This window comes from Coturnix japonica, unplaced genomic scaffold (assembly GCF_054131305.1).
Source record: "Coturnix japonica strain WE unplaced genomic scaffold, WE-NBRP24 Scf045, whole genome shotgun sequence".
NCBI classification, from domain to species: domain Eukaryota; kingdom Metazoa; phylum Chordata; class Aves; order Galliformes; family Phasianidae; genus Coturnix; species Coturnix japonica.
Window position 1 is genome coordinate 715104 of NW_028188948.1, and position 19692 is coordinate 734795.

At 38.3% G+C, this 19692-nt stretch overlaps 3 protein-coding genes across 3 annotated transcripts in view; all 3 read left to right on the forward strand.

Annotated features, from left to right (window-relative positions):
• The window catches only part of LOC146752416 (cytosolic carboxypeptidase 4-like), a 356854-nt gene extending 337649 nt beyond the window's left edge, over positions 1–19205 (forward strand). The window contains exon 7 of the mRNA XM_085531855.1: positions 19100–19205. Coding sequence (XP_085387981.1) covers positions 19100–19103 — 4 coding nt within the window. The 3' untranslated portion in view covers positions 19104–19205. The remainder of the gene's footprint in view (positions 1–19099) is intronic.
• LOC146752419 (uncharacterized) lies at positions 335–6863 on the forward strand. Its single transcript, XM_085531852.1, has 5 exons — positions 335–587; positions 1083–1144; positions 1348–1467; positions 2687–2882; positions 5331–6863. The coding sequence occupies exons 1-5, from the start codon at positions 395–397 to the stop codon at positions 6536–6538; spliced, it is 1779 nt and encodes a 592-aa protein (XP_085387978.1). The 5' UTR covers positions 335–394; the 3' UTR covers positions 6539–6863.
• Positions 6673–13842, forward strand: LOC146752420 (uncharacterized). The gene is made up of 10 exons (XM_085531868.1): positions 6673–6680; positions 6988–7126; positions 7856–7978; positions 8375–8536; positions 9487–9651; positions 10286–10405; positions 11349–11429; positions 11867–11993; positions 12531–12673; positions 13688–13842. The coding sequence occupies exons 1-10, from the start codon at positions 6673–6675 to the stop codon at positions 13766–13768; spliced, it is 1149 nt and encodes a 382-aa protein (XP_085387994.1). The 3' UTR covers positions 13769–13842.
• Positions 19206–19692: the final 487 nt, after the last annotated feature.

Here is a 19692-nt window from a genome sequence, read left to right on the forward strand (position 1 = left end):
GTCCAAACTTGTACGTTAAATTTGAAGGAGAACAATCTGGGGTAATATTTAAAAAAAAAAAAAAAAAAAAAAAAAAAAAAGGGAGCGTGGTCATCAAATACTATAAAATATATTAGCTGTTACTAGAATGCCACTTATCTTCCCCCCATACGAATCACTGTCATGTTGTATGTGAATTTGTGAGGTGGGTTTTGAAGCTGAAATTAAAAACTTCTTGTATGGCTGTCTTCATAGTGGCTATCCAGACTATCTGAAGAAATCACAGCTATTATGTAGTCAGCTATTCACCAGTTTTAACTGATTATAAATTACGTTTCAGGGTGGAGAACATAGCATAGTGCCTGACACCTGTGTTGATCCTGAGGGCATTCTTGATTCTGTGCATTATGATGTCATGGATATTAAAGAGCAAGCTGAGGCAGCACATAGTTCCATTGTATCCCTGGGGGACCCGAAGGAAGATACTGGCTGGTTTGAAAAGCAGCTGGAGAAAACTAACTTTGAACTGATGGAGACCAAAGAAGAGCTAACAGAGAAAAACACCAAACTACTTAAAACTGAAGAAGAGCTAATGCAGAAGAACAAAGGTGAGTTATGCGATGTGAAAGGTAGAAGACAGAAATAGTTCATTAATATAAAATAGAAATAACCAGTTTGAGTAGGAATTAGAGGAGATGTTCTACCTTTGGAACCATAGCCTGTAGATAAGTGATAGTTTGTTCCTTGTGTATATTCAGGTTCAGCAATTCCACGGTTTTTGGTTATTTCTTTTCTTTTTTCCTCCCTCTCCTTTAAACTGCAACTAGCAGCTTTACGCTTTCGTAAGTATGGGGTTAAATGTCTATATCTTGATTTTTACTTTTATATTGTAATCTCTACTCTTCTTTATGCCTTGTTGATGCAATGTTTTCGTTCCAAGAAATATAGAAAACTTTTGAATCACTCCCAATAAGTGAAGACCACATGCAAATTAATTAATCTGTTCAAAAGCTACCTAAACATTAGAATATCTGGAAAAATTGATTACTTAATAAACTATCTATTGGCTACTTATGTAATACAACCTTTTCTGTGTGTTACAGACTTTGAAATGCAGGTGATTAAATTAGATGAGTCTGTTGAGCAACTTAAAGAAGCAACTGAGGTAACTTTATCAAGAAGATGTTGTGTAAAATTGTTTTAATACCAACTTGTGGTAGATTAAAATGCTATTCCAGTAGGCTCAATTAATAGATTTCTTACCGAGCTTAGCTTAACTGAATTTGCCTTTAATGCATTGTGTAATTCAGCTACTTAACACTACATTAGAATCTGATGACTGAATTTTTTTTATTTTTTATTTCTAAGAAAATGAATGCACAAAATGAAAGGGTTCGAGAGCTAATGGACATCGTGGTGCAGAAAGATGACATTATTACAGAGCTACAAGACTTAAAATCTCATTTAGAGGAAAAAGTAAAAGATTATGTGAGTTTTACACATCTCCATATCCTTATACAAAAAAAGAAAAACACTAATTCTATGCTTGTAATCAACACATTTTTGGAAAACTGATTTTCTGTATGTAGCTGGTACTCGCTTGAAATTGTAAACAATTCAAATTTATCTGAAGGTAGTTGTTGTTAACACAAACAACAAAAATATCAGCGTGTTCCACTAACTCCTGCCTCACACTCCTACATCAGAGGAAGAGCAACAGTAAAAGTATGTTGAGTAGAGTTGGAAGTACGAGTATGAATGGTCAGGATATCTCCACGTTCTATGCAGTCCATAAAACTTTATCCTGACTAATGTACTGCGAGCTACTGAATATGTGAAGACTAGCTTGATTAAGTATGTGTGCATACCACTTCTGGTGGTTTTTGTTCATTTTTTGATGTTTGGTAGCCTGAAGTAGCTCTGAAAACAGTTATAGTTAATTCTGTCACTCAGATCTCTAACCTTGTAAGCTTAGCAACTTGACCCTTCTTAGTCTTTGACTGTCTGCATCACTGCAACTTAGTATTTCCATGGTATTAAAGCTGACTGTGATGAGTAGTCATGTCCTCACCTATTACTTCTTCCAAGAACAAGGCTCCAACTCTATCTGTGAGATTGTGTGGCCTGAACACTTCTGAGGCTTTTCTTTTCATAAGCTACTAAAGATGAATAATCAGTCCTTGGCAGTGCCAGCATGGCTTAACAATCGTCATCTTGTAAGTAAGGAAGCTTCACTTGTGGTCAAGGACACAATCTAAAATATGCGTGACAGAGCTGACTAAGCTTTAAGGTTGGATTATATCTGTCACGATGAAAGTGATTTTAGCAGCTTAGCAGAAGTGTGATGTGATGAACTTGTATGAGAGCTGACCATTTGCTCTTTGACCATGTTTGTAATTTTGTTGACATCTTGGAAACAGGAAATTCTTTGATAAACTGGTAAACTCTTGATTGTGTGCAAGTCTTTTACTTTGTAACCTGCTAGGCTCTTGCTTTCCCTTGTATACTCTACCGAGTATTGCACTTGTCATTATCTGAAGGTGTACTTGTTCTGTCTGCTATTGAGATTTGTAACTGATGTCTATAGAGTCACCGGGTAAATATTTTAGCTGTATGGTTTTGTGTAAATATTTGCCTACAGAAGATTACTGAGACTTAAGTGCTCCTTTTGTTAAGCTTCAATGTAACTGATCTTATATCAATACAGGAAAAGACTACCTACCATTTAACTACCATTAAAGCAGAACCGGCAGAAGAGAACACTAATAAAGGAACTGAAAGCAGCCAATTTTCAGTGCTTTCAGTTAAAGCACTGAAACAAGATAAAACTGAGTTGGAAGTGGGAAGAAAGCGCAGTACTGATGAAGATAAGCCTACTGTGGAAGAGCCACCTCCAAAGAAAGGTACAGTTTCTTCCATCGTTGAACAGGGTGTCTTCCAAAACAATAAATTGCTTCCTATTCCGGATAGGAAGCAAAAGGCTGTGAAGCACGTTACCTTATGGTATAAGGAGAAAAGCCACTGTGTTAAACTGTAAATAGAAGTAACTGTTATGTAAATATCCCTTTTTCAGAAGGTCCTATGCTGTTCATTTTTGAATGCTTAAGAATAAAAGTTTTTGCACTATTTTTTTCCTTTTTGCTGCTTTTTCCTCATCTGTTGATGCACTTGCAGATTTGGTAATTGTTTTAAAGCAGTTTCTTTAGGATTGTTTCAACTGCTGTTGCTGATCTTCTGAGTAGCATCAGCTGCTCAAGTGCTTTTTTTTGTTTGTTTGTTTTGTTTTTCCTGAAGCAACTATCAAAATTGTTGACGACCTGCTAATTGCTCACTCATGGGCAATATTTGAGCAAAATGGTTTGGATAAGCTCTGATGCATTTAACTTCACTTCTGGGCACAGCTGAGCATCAGTGTTCCTAGAATTACGGAAGGCATATACAATGTAGAAGGGAAAATCTAAAACTTAGCTGTAGTCCCTTCCTTTCTTGTATTCCTCTTGCAAAATATGTGCAAGGGAGAAAGTCAAGGCCTTCTTTGGATGAGATGCTGTTCTTGGATGATTTGTCCCTGCTGCCTTTATTTGGCATAAATATTGAATCCTAATGTGACCACTGAATGGCATCACATATAAGCATCTTACCAGAGACTGAGGGAGGGATGTGGACTCCTCCATACTCCAAATAGTAGTGGGTTTGTTCTAATCATATGACCAAAGCTCTCATTTAAAAATTAATGACAGCAATGCTCCACATAGGAATTAAAATGGGTAGCTGATAGTCACAATGTCAGCATGAAGTTTTCGGTTAAGAAGTACTGAGTATTCAATCATTTTAAAATTTTCTTCTATTTGTGAGTATTAATAGCGTCCAATTTCAAAAAACTCTTAATATATATTCTTTAGCTATGTTAAATATACACAGTAGAACAATGAGCACAGGTATGTTGTGCTGGTTCTTTTGTAGAATTAGTTATATAAGTAGCACGAGCAAAAGTGTTTTAGGAGATGCTAGGTTATCTCAGCTTAAAGTTCAGGGTATTTACACCATTCTCTGAGCTTTTAGGTCTTGTTTCCTGTGCTCTGTAATAATGCTTTTTCCCTACTTCCTGTGTAAGGAGCTTCTAGACTGAACATTACACATCTTCTCCCTAGTCTTATTTATCTTGCTTTAGTGCTTGCTTGTTGTTTTCCGCATAAAGTGTTTAGATTACTTATAAATCATATTCCCCTCACTAGTGTTGCTGGGAGCAGCAGTCAAAACCCAAAACCTGGTTTGGGGTGGAATATGCCACTGCTGTTTCTTCAGTATGACTTTTAAATCAGTTGAGGGCTGTATATAAAACTCCTTAGATGAGTTAAGAGGCTGTTTCCATGCAGTACATGTGAATCTGTATGTAATGCAGGCTGCACGTGGGCGCTATAAAATTCTGCATTTCTGTAGTTGTAGTAATAAAAGGACTGTACAAGAATCACCATTGAATATATTGTTGTGGTGACCCAATCCCTAGTAAGTCTTGACTTATATTTATTTTTTTTAATACTTAAAGTATGCATATTATGGAATGGACATAACAGGATTCTAAAGCAATGATGAAATACAGCAGAAGTCGCTTTTGATAGAAAGAAAATGCATGTGATTTTAGCTAATTGCTCACCAGTTAAAGAAAAAAACAGCCCCAAGCTAATGGAATATTTATGGAAACTTGAATCTGCAAATTTGTACAACTTTATGAGTGAACTTTATATGCAAAAGAGTAAGTGTGGACAGAAGTAGGAATCCTCATATTTTGTTTAGAGATGAACTGAATAAGAGAGACAGATATCAACACTTAAGTGATCAACTTGTCCAGGGTTTTATCTTTCTTTTGAAAGTAAGAGGACTGTGAGTTGGAATGAAATTTCTTAGAGAACTGTTTATCTACCATTTAGATGTAGATGGAGTGATTCCTGGCTGCCTTATAGGGATTGCTGAAGCACGGAAGATAGAAAGAATATAGCTGTGAATTATCTATCTCGTTCCCATGTTTCTTAAATCTAATTAGATTTTCTACTGGTGTGGAGTTGAAGGTTTGAGTAGTGCCATGGTAAACGTGTTCTTCCAGCCTGAAAACCTTTTGCTCTTAATTCTGTATAGAAATCTGAGGCACCTGATTACGTGTTCAGAGGACTTGAATTCCTTCACTAGTATCAAATACTATGTGATGTGAGGGTATGGCTTGCATATTACGACAGTGTTTCACTTAGAAGTTGCTACTTGGTGTTGTGAACTGCTATGTAATAATGATTTTAATCAATCTGAGCTACATTCCTTTCCCCCTTTTTTTTTGGTTTGTTTGTTTGTTTGTTTTACAGTAGTTGTAAATGAGAGAAAGAAAAAGAACACTGTAGAGCAAAGGACAATTGAACACATGAAACAAAAGTGCTCCGCGTACCGAAAGGAAGTACTAGCACTGAGGGAAAGAACTGAAATCTTGGAACATCATTTAACTGTGCTTGACGAACAATGCAGAAGAGAAAAAAATAAAAAAGAAGATTTCAGTAAGCAGGTAACAAGCCTGCGTATTCAGCTTTCTTTTTCTGAAGAAACAGCTGATGTCCTCCGTGAACAAATTCTGCAGGGTCAAGCTGACTATCGGGAAATTGCTTCTGAACTGGATGAACAGAAATTTATAAATATGACACTAGAAGACAAAAATGCCCAACTAACTAACAACATAGAAGTTGCCAAAGAATATATAATTGATAAAGTGTCACAAGTAAAAGAAATGCGGACCAAATTAGATGAATTATACAAATGTCACTTAGAGTTTCACGCCATCGGTACTGACTTTGTCAGTGTAAAGGATTCCTCAGACTCTGAAAAAGATGAGCCAGGGACATCTCAAATTAGTTCTGCATGCATTCAGTCACAGACTTCTTCCATCTCAGATCTTGTGCAGGACCTCTCCTTTAACTATAGTCTTGAAAGGATTTGGGAAGTATGCAGAAGTATTGTTGATGTTTCCTCACAAAAAAGTCAGCACATCAAAGCACTGCTTCAAGACAATGAAAACCTAAAGGCGGGACTGAATAATGCTGAAAATCATAATCGTCAACTTGTAATGAAGCTATGTGAGATTACAACTCACACTAGTCAGGAAGATGATCTTGTGAATCAGTTACATGAGCAAATAGAAAAGAAAACTCAGGACTTTGAAGAAAAGACTGCAGAAGATCAGAGAGTGATTGCACAATTTCACAAGGAAGTTGCCAACTGTGAGGTAAAAATAAAAGAGCTTGAGTATCTCCTGGAGGCTTCCAAGACAATGGAAGACAATGTGTCAAAACTCAATGAATTACTTAAAGAAAAAGAATCTATTATTGTTAATCTAGAGACAGTTACAGCAACTCTGCAGGAGAAGTCTGCAAATGCAGACAAAAAGGTTGAAGAGTTAAGTAGCAAAGAAGCAAATCTGATTCAAGAAGTTATGCAGCTGAAAAACAGCTTGGAGCAGATGAAACACTCTCTTTGGAAAAAGGAGAAGAGTGAAATGGAGAAAGTGCAACGTATAGAATCATAAGTAACCACTGAGTTAACTTAGAGCCCTTTGAGAATGAACTAGAGTTAAAAATAGTTAATGGGAACATCCCTTTGACTTAATGCATTTGCATGCTTATCAATGGCCAAACTACTACTTTAACTACTACTACTAAGATGCTTTGGTATGCTACTTGAGTTCCAAGGGAAAACAGGAGTGTGCAAGGAAATAAAGAATAATATGGGGATTTCTGGTGGTTTTGTTGTCCATCCCTCAGAATAGCATCTGAATAATTTATTGCTTCAGAATCTGATTATGAGAAGCAAGCTGAAATTCAAAAGTAATTGTTTAAATCTTGTCACTGGTCTAGATAGATTTAAGAGTCTATTTACAAATAGAAACCAACAGGCAGGGCATGGATTAAGCTGTAATTGCTGTTTCCATGAGATGTGTAACAGTAATGTTCTTTGTCTCTTTATTTTTAACATAAGGCTAGAAAATATTCTTTCTGAGAGTTCTGCCCTTGTACTGAATTTGAAAAAAGATTTGCAGAGGAAAGAAGAAGAGTATGCAGATCTAAAAGGCAAACATTCTGATGCCGAGAAACAAATTCAGCAAGTACAAAGCGAGGTTTGTAGTCAACTGAGCTATTTTTTTCTGTAAGATTATGCTTGGCTTTCTGCTGTTAAAACTTCTCAAACTTTAACTATGAAGCTGGAAATTTCACACTAGTGTGGCTAGCAGCAAATCTTAGGTAAAGTTGCCATTGAAGCTCTAGAGGGGACCAGAAGTTAAAACATGGTTTCGCATAGATAATGAACAGAGGAAAGTAAAGTTGGTTAGTAGTCTGGAATAAGGTTTGTGAAGAGAATAGCTAATCTGCCTCTGGAGGGGACTTGTTATTATCTCTACGTTACTGGTGACTTGCCATTGGTATCCGTGGTAACTCCAAAGCCTAAAACCTAAGTCTTGTGAAAAAACGCTGATAACTGGGAAGAAGAATGCTATTTACTTGAAGAGAAATAGACTAATTTCCAGAGGCTCTTTAATATAAGCATGTATATTTTTTTTCTTCAATTTCAGCTTCAGTGATGTTAATAGTTAAAATTTAATTATTAAACAAGTAGATATTTTAAAACCCATTTTGCAGGATCTTAGTCTGAAAGTTTATTGGGTGTGCTTGGGGTGGAAAACTGAAGCTTAAAAATGAATTCATGTCTTCCTTGGTAACCTTGCACTTGCTGTCGTTTTCCTACTCAGCACTTGTTTGTGAATTCCTCTTTATTTAACAAAGAAGTATTTGGCCAGGTTGGATTACAGAAGTCTTTTAATGAACCATGAGCTGTGCTTACATTACAGGTGTCCACGATGCGTTCTGTGGAGGAATCCCTCAGGAACAAGATGGAAGAACTTGAAAGGATTAATAACCAGTTTAAGGATGAGCTGGATTATAAAGACTATACTATCCAACAACTTAAACAGGTATTTTTCTTGCATCATTCATTTAATAAAAATTAAGAGCACCTTTTCCAAGCAACAGGAAAAAGGTGAAAAAAAAAAAAAATTGGAGCAAAATGAAAGTGGCCAACTGAAATTAGCGGTAGACCATGAAAGATATTCAAATAATTAGTCACTACAGAGCACTGGCAGATTGCTTTAAATACAATAATCTGCATAGTAAATACATATATAATACATGCATATAACCTGATCTTGTTGAGTGACATCACGATATGTTAATTGAAATGTCTTACCATAAACTCTTTTTATCAGCTTGAATCCTTCTTTACGCTATATGAAAAACTTATTAATTCTAGTCTGTCTTAAAGATTCTGCTTGTTTCTACTGTGTATGCTTTTCTTTCAACATGAAATATAGGAGCTGGAGGAAAAGGACCATAATCTTCAAAAGTGGCGTGAGGAGAGAGATCAGTTAGTAGAAGATTTGGAAGAACAGCTCAAAACTTTGGCTTCTAATGCCATACAAAAAGAGACAGAAATAGCAGAACTGAGACAATCTGCCTTAAAGGATTCAAGCAAGGTCAGCTCTCCTTTCCTCCTACCTGATTAGCTACCCATAAATTCTGTAAGACTCCTGTACCTGCTCTTTGTATTCTGGGTGTGCTTCTGTTCTTGAACACTGTCGTATTGACATCATGTGCAACTAACCAAAAAAAGCACCAGCTTTTATTTTTGTTCTTCAGAAACAGAATTTCTGTTAATTACTAAAATTTCAATTTTTTCAGTAGTTCAGATAAGCAGATGTCAGTTTGATGCTTATGATCCTACAGTCAGACTGGACAACTGTAGCTTTTTCCGATAATTCACAGCATTTCCGGATCCCAAGCTAGGCTCAATACTCAGACAGTAGTTCTGTCTCAGGTTTCTTACTTTCTTTGCTTTCTCTGATGTAGTATCTACAATGGCATGAAAAGACAGAAGGGGACGTGGAGAGAGATTAAGGGAAGCATCAAAAAGCAGAGGGGGGATGATCTCTGGAAGTTGCATTTCTTATTTCAACATCCAGCTTTTAATCAGGATAGCCAATCTAAGCCGTAGCATAGAATTTCAGAAGCTAAACAGAAGACTAAATGAGTTGTGCTCTTTTGAGAATGTTTGGATTCACTTTCTCTGAGAAGAAAGATGTTCTCATAGCAAAACTTCCCCTACAACTGCCGACTTTCTCACAGTACCGAGGATTTGGGAACAAATAAAAGCTCGGGTTATTATATCTTAAGAGAGATGAAGGCTGAAGCACATAAGTAAAATAGAAGAATCAAAATATATTGTATTACAACTTCCCAGGCAATTCTGTGACTACTGCACTTGTAACAGTGACCGTACAAACCCGTGAAATGTTACTGTTCTTGAATAGTTAAGTGTTCTAGCCTGCAATTCTAAAACTGATGCTACTAAGTAATTGCAATACTGCTTGTGTGTGTTAATTCCTTTTGCCAATCCCACAACTCAGCAGTTTTTACTGTTTATTAGGATAATGCAACTGTGATAGAAGAGTTAAGAAAAGAACTGGCTGACAAAGATGACTTTATAAAGGAATTAAAACAACACATTAACCACAGTAGCCCTCAGTGTTTGCCAGAAATACCTTTACTTGAAGAAAGACAAAGTAGAAGGAATGACTCTGTAAATGAAAAGGTATGATTATATTTATAGAAAGTCAGTACTTAACATCTTGTTAACCCCTTTTTGTTCTTCTGTTTTCCTAGGAGATACTGGAGCTGGAATCATTTTTCTTAGCATATAGTCCTTTAACTACATATTCAGTGATGAGTACTTGTTGGTTCTTTTTGTCTTCCACTCAAACATGAGCTCTCATCTTCTCAAAAATATTTTATTTACTAGAACACCATCTCTCTGTGTACATTATGGAACTTTTCCATGCAGTTTTCCATGTATTCGTATGTGGATGCTGAAGATTAGGCAGAGGTTTAGCCTTTGGTGTTCTAACATAGCAGCTGTGAGCGTGCAGAGTATGGGGGGAATGGATGACAAAACGACCAGCGTTACAGATTTTGTCCCTAAATAATGTCTCGCTTTCTCTCTTTTGGAGGCAGAATACTGCCTGAGACTGTTAGTGAGACCCAGTAGGGTGTATCTGAAGATCACACAATGAATAGATGTTACTACCTTCCCACACTTGTGCTGTGTTTCAGCTTACGTGTTCATGTGGCGTCTGAGCTTGAGGTTTTACACTGTAACTTTAGAAAACTCGAGATATTTTGGAGGTTTAATGCATAGCCTAATCTTTACTCCTTTTAAATATTTACAGCCTAGGAAACAACAAAGCAAAACTAAAACTGGAGAAAGTATTCCATTAAGATGCAAAGCTGAAGGCAATTATTTGTCACGTCCATGTACTAGGAGCCTCACTTCATTAAATGAATCTGAGGTTAGTATGAAACTTCAGATCTGAAAATGTTGTGATTGTATTGCTTTTGATAAGGAATGAGTAGGAAAAGATCTCATGTTCTCTAAACAATTCCCAAGTTTTAATTTATTTATCCCTTTCAAGGTGATCAGATCACCTGTTTTTATAGCCTTTGATAGGAAAAAAAGCTGTTGAAACAATTGTGTGATGAATTTTTGTCAGGTGCTGTTGAAAACTCTCCTCATGTTAATGCTTATGAAGTGGCTCATGATTAGATAAGTTACTTGGAAAAAATTCATGGAGCCACTGAAACGGGCACAGCAAATTGAACTTATTTTCTTCCTCTGCAGGATTTCTGGATATTGTTTTGTTAGCAGATGATGTTAATCATTCCTATATAAGTTTTTAATTGCTAACTTTCATAAAATAGCAGTTACATATATTTTAAAAACAAAGTATTTATTAACCAACTTAATTCTTGGAAATACAGTGGGTGGTGATACTCCATTCAGATTCTTAGCAGAGCCTGATAAAGTGGCTCTGACTACTTTTTGTCTTTCTACAATAAAAAAAAGCATTAAAAACAAGCATTAAGAAATGCTATTTCTACCTCAGTAAAGTAGTTGAAGAATTTAATTAATGAACTGCTTTAATGAACAAAACTAATAGCCAAGCTCAGTGATAATGGTTTAAGAGAAGGGAATTTCTTTTAACTTCATTGTGTATTTTCTTTGAAACCTGTAGACATAAATCAGCTTTTTAGACATCATGAGATGTCTAATACTGATATCTTCATGTCCTGTTTTTATAATTGAATGCTTATTTATTATTTGATTTACAGTGGAATAGTTACCACTAGCAAATACTTCCCTACTATTAGCAAAAGTGTTTAAAGTATTCACTTTTGTGACATCAGTTGTTCTTTCCAAAAGAATCATGGCTGAAACTTGTCTTATTTTCCCAGGATTTTGTGAAAAGTGAGAACATGAAAAATACAAAATCTGTCATGGCTTTTAATTCACCCTCTGCAAGTGACGAGAAAATGGTTGGTTTTTGTTCTAGTTTTGAAGCTAGCTTGGGACTTCCTGTAATTGTGTGGTCACACGAAAGAAGCAGTGTCTTATCCTTATGTGTATACCTGAATGGGAATCTTACATGCTTATGAGCTCTTCCTATTAAATTCCATAAGCTAACCAAAGGGCAAGTCAGTCTGTCCCCAGAGCGTGTAATGGCTGTACTGTGTAATGATTTGGAGGGAAGGATATTGCACACTGAATAGTTGGGAAGAGAAGCTTTAGTGTATTATCGTGTGCTTTTGTAAGTGAAGCCCTTGTATTAAACTAAGGTTCATATCATTAATATGCATGGCAGTTATTAAAAACAGATGTTCACATGTGATAGCAGTATCCTTGGCATGGTCAGAGTATGAGTAGTAGATTTTTCCCATCTGTTGTTTCACATGTTCATATCTCTGTTGAACAGAAATCCGGAAAAGACTACTTCCTGAGAAAGCGAGTACATGCTTCAAGACTGACTAAAAAGAAGGATGAAACACTGCAAAAAGTTGGAGATTTTATTCAAAGCTCTCCTTCTATTATACACTCTAAAGGTTGGTGTAGAATAAGTTTTATTCCATGTCTTCTAGACATTGTAGAATGGCTTGTTTCTGCTGTAGGCTATTAATGTATGTGTTCTTAGACTTGTCTGCCATGTTAAGTTTTCCTTTGATTTATGAAGTAAATGCATTTATTCGTCTCTTCAGAGATTCATTATTACATTTGTGAAAACCTACAAGTATACAGAGAAAGTTGGTTCTGTCTTGTGCTTCTGTCAGCACGAAAGTTAGGCCTGTTGTTTAACTCCTGCTGAAGTTTCTGACTTCCAGCGACTTCTGAGCCATGATTGTCTTTCATACTCCATTTTAATGTGTGCTTTAAGCTGCCGTACCTGAACCTATAAACTGTTTCAGCTATAGAAGCAATAAAGAACCTCGACGAACAAATACAATTTCTGAGTATTTTCACTTAAATTTTACGTGTCATTTATAAACCAAGTTTGTTACAAAGCTTTTTTTGCATTCATTGATTTAAAGACTCACAAAACCAGTAAGTTGATTGGTTTATGTATCAAAACAAATTTCTTCTAGCCAAGAAGCTGATGTCAGCAGTAAGTTCTCCTAAATCAAATGAACCTGAAAGTCTCGAAGAAGGAGAGACCAAGCCAAAACGATCCAAAAGGAAGCTGTATTCAACTGTCGTTTCTGGCCCTCTAGATATACCTGCTTCTTCGGTAAGCGATTGTACTGTAGTCTTGGCTTAAAATAAACTACTAAGGGGTCCAAACAGACTGGAGGTTTCATCTATTTGCAGGAGGAGGTTGAAAGTACTGAGGTATTTCTTTATTCTACCAAGTCATTCTTGTTGGTCTTCCTGCTGTTCTGTTTTAGTTTGTCCTCAAAGATCTCTGTGTTTGGCTGGCTTACAGTTTACTAAGTAGGTGATGTAGCAATCACGGAGATGTCTTCTAATTTGGAATCATAGATAATTTCAGTGTGTCGGAGTGGGATTATTCTACTACACGCTTTTCTAGAGCACAACTTAGACAGCTTTTTAGGTATGCTTAAACTATGATCTCCTGTCTAAGCCAACTTGCAAAGGATCTGATGTGCCAGTTTCATGACTCTGTCGGCAGCTATTGTGCTAAGAACATTCTTGCTCTGTTGGAACTGCATCATTTAATTATATTAGAGTCCTTTTTCTGTTCAGCATAGTGATCATTTGCCCATACTGTAATATCCCTCTGAATTTTTTGATGATTTGACGAATGATACGGGCAGAAACCAAAATGTTATATTTTTTTTGTTAGAGGATGAAGAAGATGAGACAATTTCTTCTCTCACTGTAGTTCTGAGAACATGGAACTGAACCGAGAACTGAAATTCTGGGCAAGTCATAGCTACAGGGATTGAGGCTAAAAATGTTTTCTGAACGCTTCATGTTTCACAAAACAAGTATTATAATACTCTTTTGAAAACAAGCATTTCAAAATGAAAGCTGCCTTCAGGCTTTCCTCAGATGTGTGTGCTTTTTTAAGATAAACAGGATTTTGTACATTCTCCATATTTGTTCCTTGTGATTAAGCTGCATTAAAATGATCTTGGTATCCCATAGTTTTCTGAATAAAATATAATAAGCAAATGCCATTCTGAAATCCATTTAGGGGAAGAAATATGTTTGCGTGGGTCAAGAAGAGCTTGTCAGTCTTGTGTGAAAAGATGAGTAACTTTTGAAATGTTTTCTTCAGGAATCTGAGGAACAAAAGAAGGAAAGTGATCATCTGATCATCAAGCGACGGCTGAGATCCAGAACAGCTAAAAAACCTTGAAGAAGCATGTTTGTTTCCCTTTCTCAGGACATACTTTTATCGTATTATTAAAACTGCTTGTTAATAAACAGTAACAGTTACTGCGTTGTGTTCTTAAATTTGTATATAGGTGTTTGTTGCAGAACGGCGGGAGAAAAGCAGACGACCACACCTGTCATTGACATATGATCAGCGAATCTCATTTATTCCTTGGCTGCGTGTACATTTATAATACAGATAATTAGCTCATACATATTGCAAAAGTGGAGCTCATCATTGGTTCCCAATTACATACTATCCCCGAGTATCTTAACAGCTTGTTGTTATCAACTGAAAGCTACTCCCTTGCTGAGTTCCCAGAACCATGGCTAGTTTCTCACCATCCCAGGGCATCCTGTTGTTCTTGCTGTCCTTGCAGGTGTTATGGCTGCTTGCTTAGCTGCACCATGTTTACGACCCTTCTCAGCTAACTAGCTGTAAAAAACACTCTCTACATTTCCCCCGTTTTCTTTTAGGCTGAAAAAGGGTTTGATTTAACGACCGATTAATCATATTTAACAAGCAGTTCAGTTCATTTGTTCAATCAGTTCTCATGTAGTTTTATCCTGCTTTGTAGCTGCTGTTCTGTGAACTTATCTGGATCCATGACGGACGCTCCGTATAATTCTTCTTACAATACTGCCTATAGAATAGCAACACTACTTAAATTAATAACATAACTATTATAACTCAATCAAGGCCTCGATTGACAATACTCTAAAAGTTAAAAAAGAGACAAGTCAAATACAACGTAACATTACTGTTAAACCCACTAAAAAGAACAAACATGTTTGTACTGCAACCTAAGTTTCTGTAACCTGAAAATAAATCCATGAGGGTCCCATTGTGTTAATCTGTAACTGCTCAGGAAAAGTCTTCAATTTTCATATACTCTGATATATTGATTTTAATGACCACTAAAATTTGTGCAATAAATGCTTTTAAGATGCTCATAACCATGCTCTACCGACTGAGTTATCCGGGCTAATAATTGATTAATGATCGTGCAATTTTATGAAGTAACATGTCAAATAGAACCAATTTTAGAGGACAAACGTACTAGAGTATCACTAGGGGCATTATTACTTATTGACCCTTGAGAAACAGCAAGCCATGTTGGTGGTGGATGCGACAGGTAGTGCCAGCAGGGCGTCCCCTGCTTCAAGGTGCACATTTCCTCTCTCACCCATCACAGATTCTCTCCTGCATTCAGGGTCTGAAGGATTTCTTCCAGTTGTACACCACATCCGCCTGGCCAGTGCGTGATATAGAGCCCAAGTGGAACACCTGCTTGGAAAACAGAATAAACTATCAAATTTAGTTCTATTAGCGTGCACTTTTGTCTAAAATGATGCATGGTTATATTTCAAAAATCCCAATTAGTTGGATGTAAGAGAGGTATCTATTCTATGATACAGGGTCATCTCTTTGTCTGGGATTCCTTTCCAGGTTTTGTCTTTGCAAATTAAGAAAAGCTAATTAATAGGATAATAACATCATAACCAAACAGTACTAAAACATTAAAAGAGCTATTCCTGTAGATTCTAGCATTGATTAGATCAAATCCTGTTTAATACACATCTGATCTATTACTAAAATAGAAGAAGCACACAACATCCTAGCTAATGCCTTAAATTCTAAATCTTGAGACTACATTGGTAAAACAGAAAATCACACACTATGTCAAACTATTACTAATATTATCTATAACACAGCAAGTTACAAAGCAATACCACTAAGTAAGAAACACACAATTACAATTACTATAAAGGTTGGATGCTATTTTCTGCCTTCAGATGAGACCGAAGATATCATGCTGGAACCCACATAGGGCCAGTCCCTGTGGAAATACGAGCATATTCACGACCCCAAGTTGTCAGTGGTAGGGAACAGTCCCAAAGTCCTATGGCCATATTCCAAACATTAACCATACGCTGTTCCTTTAGCACTGGGGAAGCCTCAAAATGACGATCCACATAAGCTGTATCTCTATGAACACGATTCAAAAAATTCAGCACAAACAAAACAAGCAAAACCTTACATAATATTTTCAAAAACTTCAGCACAAGCAAAACAAGCAAAACCTTGCATAATATTTCTTGTAGCGTGTCTCCCATATTCCCCCTTTTTTGTTTAATAATAATAAGAATGGATTTCAATGTTTGATAAATGTGATCAGTGATAGCTTGTCCAGTGGGAGAATGAGCAATGGCTGTAGTATGTTTAACACACCCTTCTTGGAGGAAAGTTCGAGTGGCCTTAGAGGTATACGCAGGCCCATTATCTCTTTTTGTAGTATGTGGGATTCCCATAGCAGCATAAGCAGATAACCAGTGTTTACGGGTGTCATGACTGTGTTCACCTGTATGTGCTTTGGTAAATACGTAAGAAAAATTAGTATCTATTGTTACATGTGCATATTTTAGACAGCCAAATTCAGGAACGTGAGTGACATCTGTCTGACACAGTTGAAGAGGTGCTGTGCCACATGGATTTGTCCCAGTTTGAGGCAAAGAGGTATCAGTCAAATTATGTAGCTGGTATTCAGAGACAAACACGGTGTATTGCGTAGGAGAGAGGATCATCCTTAACACAGTTTTCCAATCGTGAGGGGTCATAGAGTAACTGTCACTGTTTGCAACCAAAAGATTGTATGTAAAGGCTGACTGAACTCCGTATGTTCTCACTGACTCCCTTAGCTCCTTCACTGCCTCACAAGGCAGGGATTCCAAACGGGGGACCTGATTAGGAAAGGTTTGCAACGTGTCAGCATCACCCCTTAATATTGTTTCTTTTCTGCCTTGCTCTGAGACATCACAGTGCGCTGTAGGGAAATTTGTCATTCCTGCTCCAAACAAAGTATCATCAGGAGGAAATACGTCCGATTCTCTTTCTGGATCTACTGGACCGGGGTCACAACGATCCCCTGGTTTCGGTCCGTCCGTGTCTTTAACCACGTTACACGGGCTGCACAGATGCTGCCGCGCACGACGAGGGGGGGGCGGCACGGCGAGGTGCAGAGAACGATGTGGGCGGAGCAGAGGGCGGGGGCACGACGAGCGACGTAGGCGGACTGAAGGGCGGGGGAGGCGTAGAGGCCGACAACGCGGTGAGCGACGTGGAGGGGGGCGGCAGGCGGCCGCTGGCTGGGAACGGCTGGTTGTGTCGGAGCGCGGCCGCTGTTCTTTCTCGCGCTGGGCTTGAGGTTTCCCGACTGGTGACGGCAGGTGACGGTGTTGTGGTTGTCCGAGCGGCAGTTCTGGCACCACACACCGACAGCTTGGCAATTCCGTCGCAAATGTCCCTTAACGCCGCACCGGAAACATTTAACAGAGGTGCTTTGGCCTGCACTGGTTACCGCAGACGCTTGTAAGGATGCAAGAGCTGCTGACACTTGATTCTGAGAAGCCTCAGCCTGTGCCTTTAATCCTGCCCCTAGCTCTTTAATAGCCTCAACTATGAAAGCCTGAGCCCCTGTAGGAACGCTCGATAATCTGTGTAACGCCTCCTCTATTGTCCAGTTACTCCTCAAAGTACTTAGAATGCCACGAGCTGTAGCATTACAATTCTGAAGTGCACAATGTTTTAGCATTATTTCCCTCATGTACTCTGGTACTCCAGCCTTCTCTATGGCTCCGGCTACCTTATCTAGAAACGCTCCAAAATCCTCATTTCTTCCCTGCTGGGAAGAAACTTGTTTAGCAGTATCTTCACCCTGTTCATCAATATACCATGAGAAAAGACCTTTCATCTCATCTCATTTGATGTATGTATGTTGCAGAACGGCGGGAGAAAAGCAGACGACCACACCTGTCATTGACATATGATCAGCTAATCTCGTTTATTCCTTGGCTGCGTGTACATTTATAATACGGATAATTAGCTCATACATATTGCAAAAGTGGAGCTCATCATTGGTTCCCAATTACATACTATCCCCGAGTATCTTAACAGCTTGTTGTTATCATCCTGAAAGATACTCCCTTGCTGAGTTCCCAGAACCATGGCTAGTTTCTCACCATCACAGGGCATCCTGATGTTCTCACTGTCCTTGCAGGTGTTATGGCTGCTTGATTAACTGCACCGTGTTTACGACCCTTCTCAGCTAACTAGCTGTAAAAAACACTCTCTACAGGACCCCACAGATTACCTTCAGAATTCAACAGTTAGTTCTGTTTCCTATCTGAGTGCATAACAACCTGAGCAAATGAATTGAATGACGTGGCTTGTTAGTCTGTTACCAACTCTGCTGTACGCTGAAACTTGGTCCATTTGTAAGCAGGACTTTGTCCATCTCTGCAGGACAGCAGAAAACCCTTTGTGCTAATCATGATGCCAAGATGCATCAAATACAGCAAATGGCAGATGATCCAACTGCTTCAGGTGTTCATTTCCTTAAAACTGCGAATAATTTTGGACTGAGAGTTTGTAAGCAGAACGGAGCTCTTAAAGCTGTCAGAGATTATTTCTGCACTGTTCAATTCTATCTGCATAACACACATAGGATCTCAGAACTGCGTTGCTTGAACTGGTGAAACTTGTTGAAGTGAACTGGGATGAGCAAGTTTTAGAACTTAGTCAGAGTGCTGTAAAAAATGGATAATCTCATGAGTATTAAGGTACAGGCTTGCTATTTCTGCACTGAATTTGTTTTTATTTTACATGGCTGTGATCTGAAAGTTGCTTGAAACGCAGGCACCTAGGCACTGTTGTGTAACTGAATTTCACACATGATAGGTCCTGAAATATCCTGGAATCTAAAACTCTGACTTGTTTTAAGTCTGCTGCTTGAGTCTAATCAGGGTCATAGTGTCTGTGTGCAGTGTTTCTTTCCCTGTAATGCTCCACATCATTTCATTTTGGGAATATTGAAGGAAATGGACTATGTGCCATAACTGTTGTTAGAACAAAGTATGTCTGGTGTGATCTTATGCATAGGTTCTGTAACTGCTCTTCACAGCTCAGGTGTTTGACCTTCCTTTTGGTGAAGTGATGAAATACTGCTGGTTTCTATTTGTGCTTCTAGGCACCTTGAAGCTCTTAGGAATAGAACAATTATCTCCAGTTCTTTTCAGTGATGTCAGTAACAGCTCGAGTGTTGCTGCCCACTAGGTAGACCCAAAGAAGCAGATTACAGTGAAACAACACATGAGCTGGACCTGCATGAGGATCACTTTCAAGACAATGGCTCTGTTGCTTGAAGCCTATTTGCTTCTTCCTGCCGCCACTCTTATTACCAAGTATCAACAACCTCTTTCATGATTGAACTTGCAAACGTTTGACACTAACCCTTGTGTTTCTATGCCTTCCTAGGTGATTCGAGCCCTTGTCAACCCCAAAGATCCAAACCAAGTAGTGATGTGCAGTGTGTTTCCATCAATGGAGAGTTTTTATTAAGCACGAATCGCTGCAATTCGGATGACAGCCTTCCACATGGTATCAGTGATGGACACAAGGGGTTCAACCACATTCATGCTCTCATATCTCCTGGCTCTGCTGAAGATGCTGACCTGAGCCTGCCAGACACAGCAGTCACCTGCCTGGATTGTGACCCAGCGCCTTTGCAGTGCTGCCCATCCCAAGCACAGCCCGAGTGCCCCAACAGCAGCAGCACCATGCAGGAGCAGGTCAGCATCAGTGAGGTGAAGCTGAGCACCTTAGATGGGGACTTAGAGTCAGGCTGCCAGTCCCAGGCACCAGGCAGCAGCACAAGCTCTGAGCCACTCTCATCTTGACAAGAGGAGTCCCATCTTCACCCTTGACCTCTCAAGCCCTCCTGTCTTTTATTGAATTAAGTCACTTACATGCTCAGTCATCGCCTCGACTGCATTCTGAGTCTTCAATCACAGGGATTGGGATGAATGCAACAAACAGCAAGGCAGCTCAGCTTGCAATGCTATGGCTGT

What these genes read in the sequence shown, in the direction of transcription:
- LOC146752419 (XM_085531852.1), top strand. Translation starts at nt 395, where the DNA reads ATGGATATTAAAGAGCAAGCTGAGGCAGCACATAGTTCCATTGTATCC. An exon ending in GCTAATGCAGAAGAACAAAG is followed by an intron (nt 588 to 1,082) that starts GTGAGTTATGCG and finishes TGTGTGTTACAG; the next exon opens with ACTTTGAAATGCAGGTGATT. An exon ending in AACTTAAAGAAGCAACTGAG is followed by an intron (nt 1,145 to 1,347) that starts GTAACTTTATCA and finishes TTTATTTCTAAG; the next exon opens with AAAATGAATGCACAAAATGA.
- LOC146752420 (XM_085531868.1), top strand. An exon ending in CTGCAAGTGACGAGAAAATG is followed by an intron (nt 11,430 to 11,866) that starts GTTGGTTTTTGT and finishes TCTGTTGAACAG; the next exon opens with AAATCCGGAAAAGACTACTT. An exon ending in TTCTATTATACACTCTAAAG is followed by an intron (nt 11,994 to 12,530) that starts GTTGGTGTAGAA and finishes AATTTCTTCTAG; the next exon opens with CCAAGAAGCTGATGTCAGCA.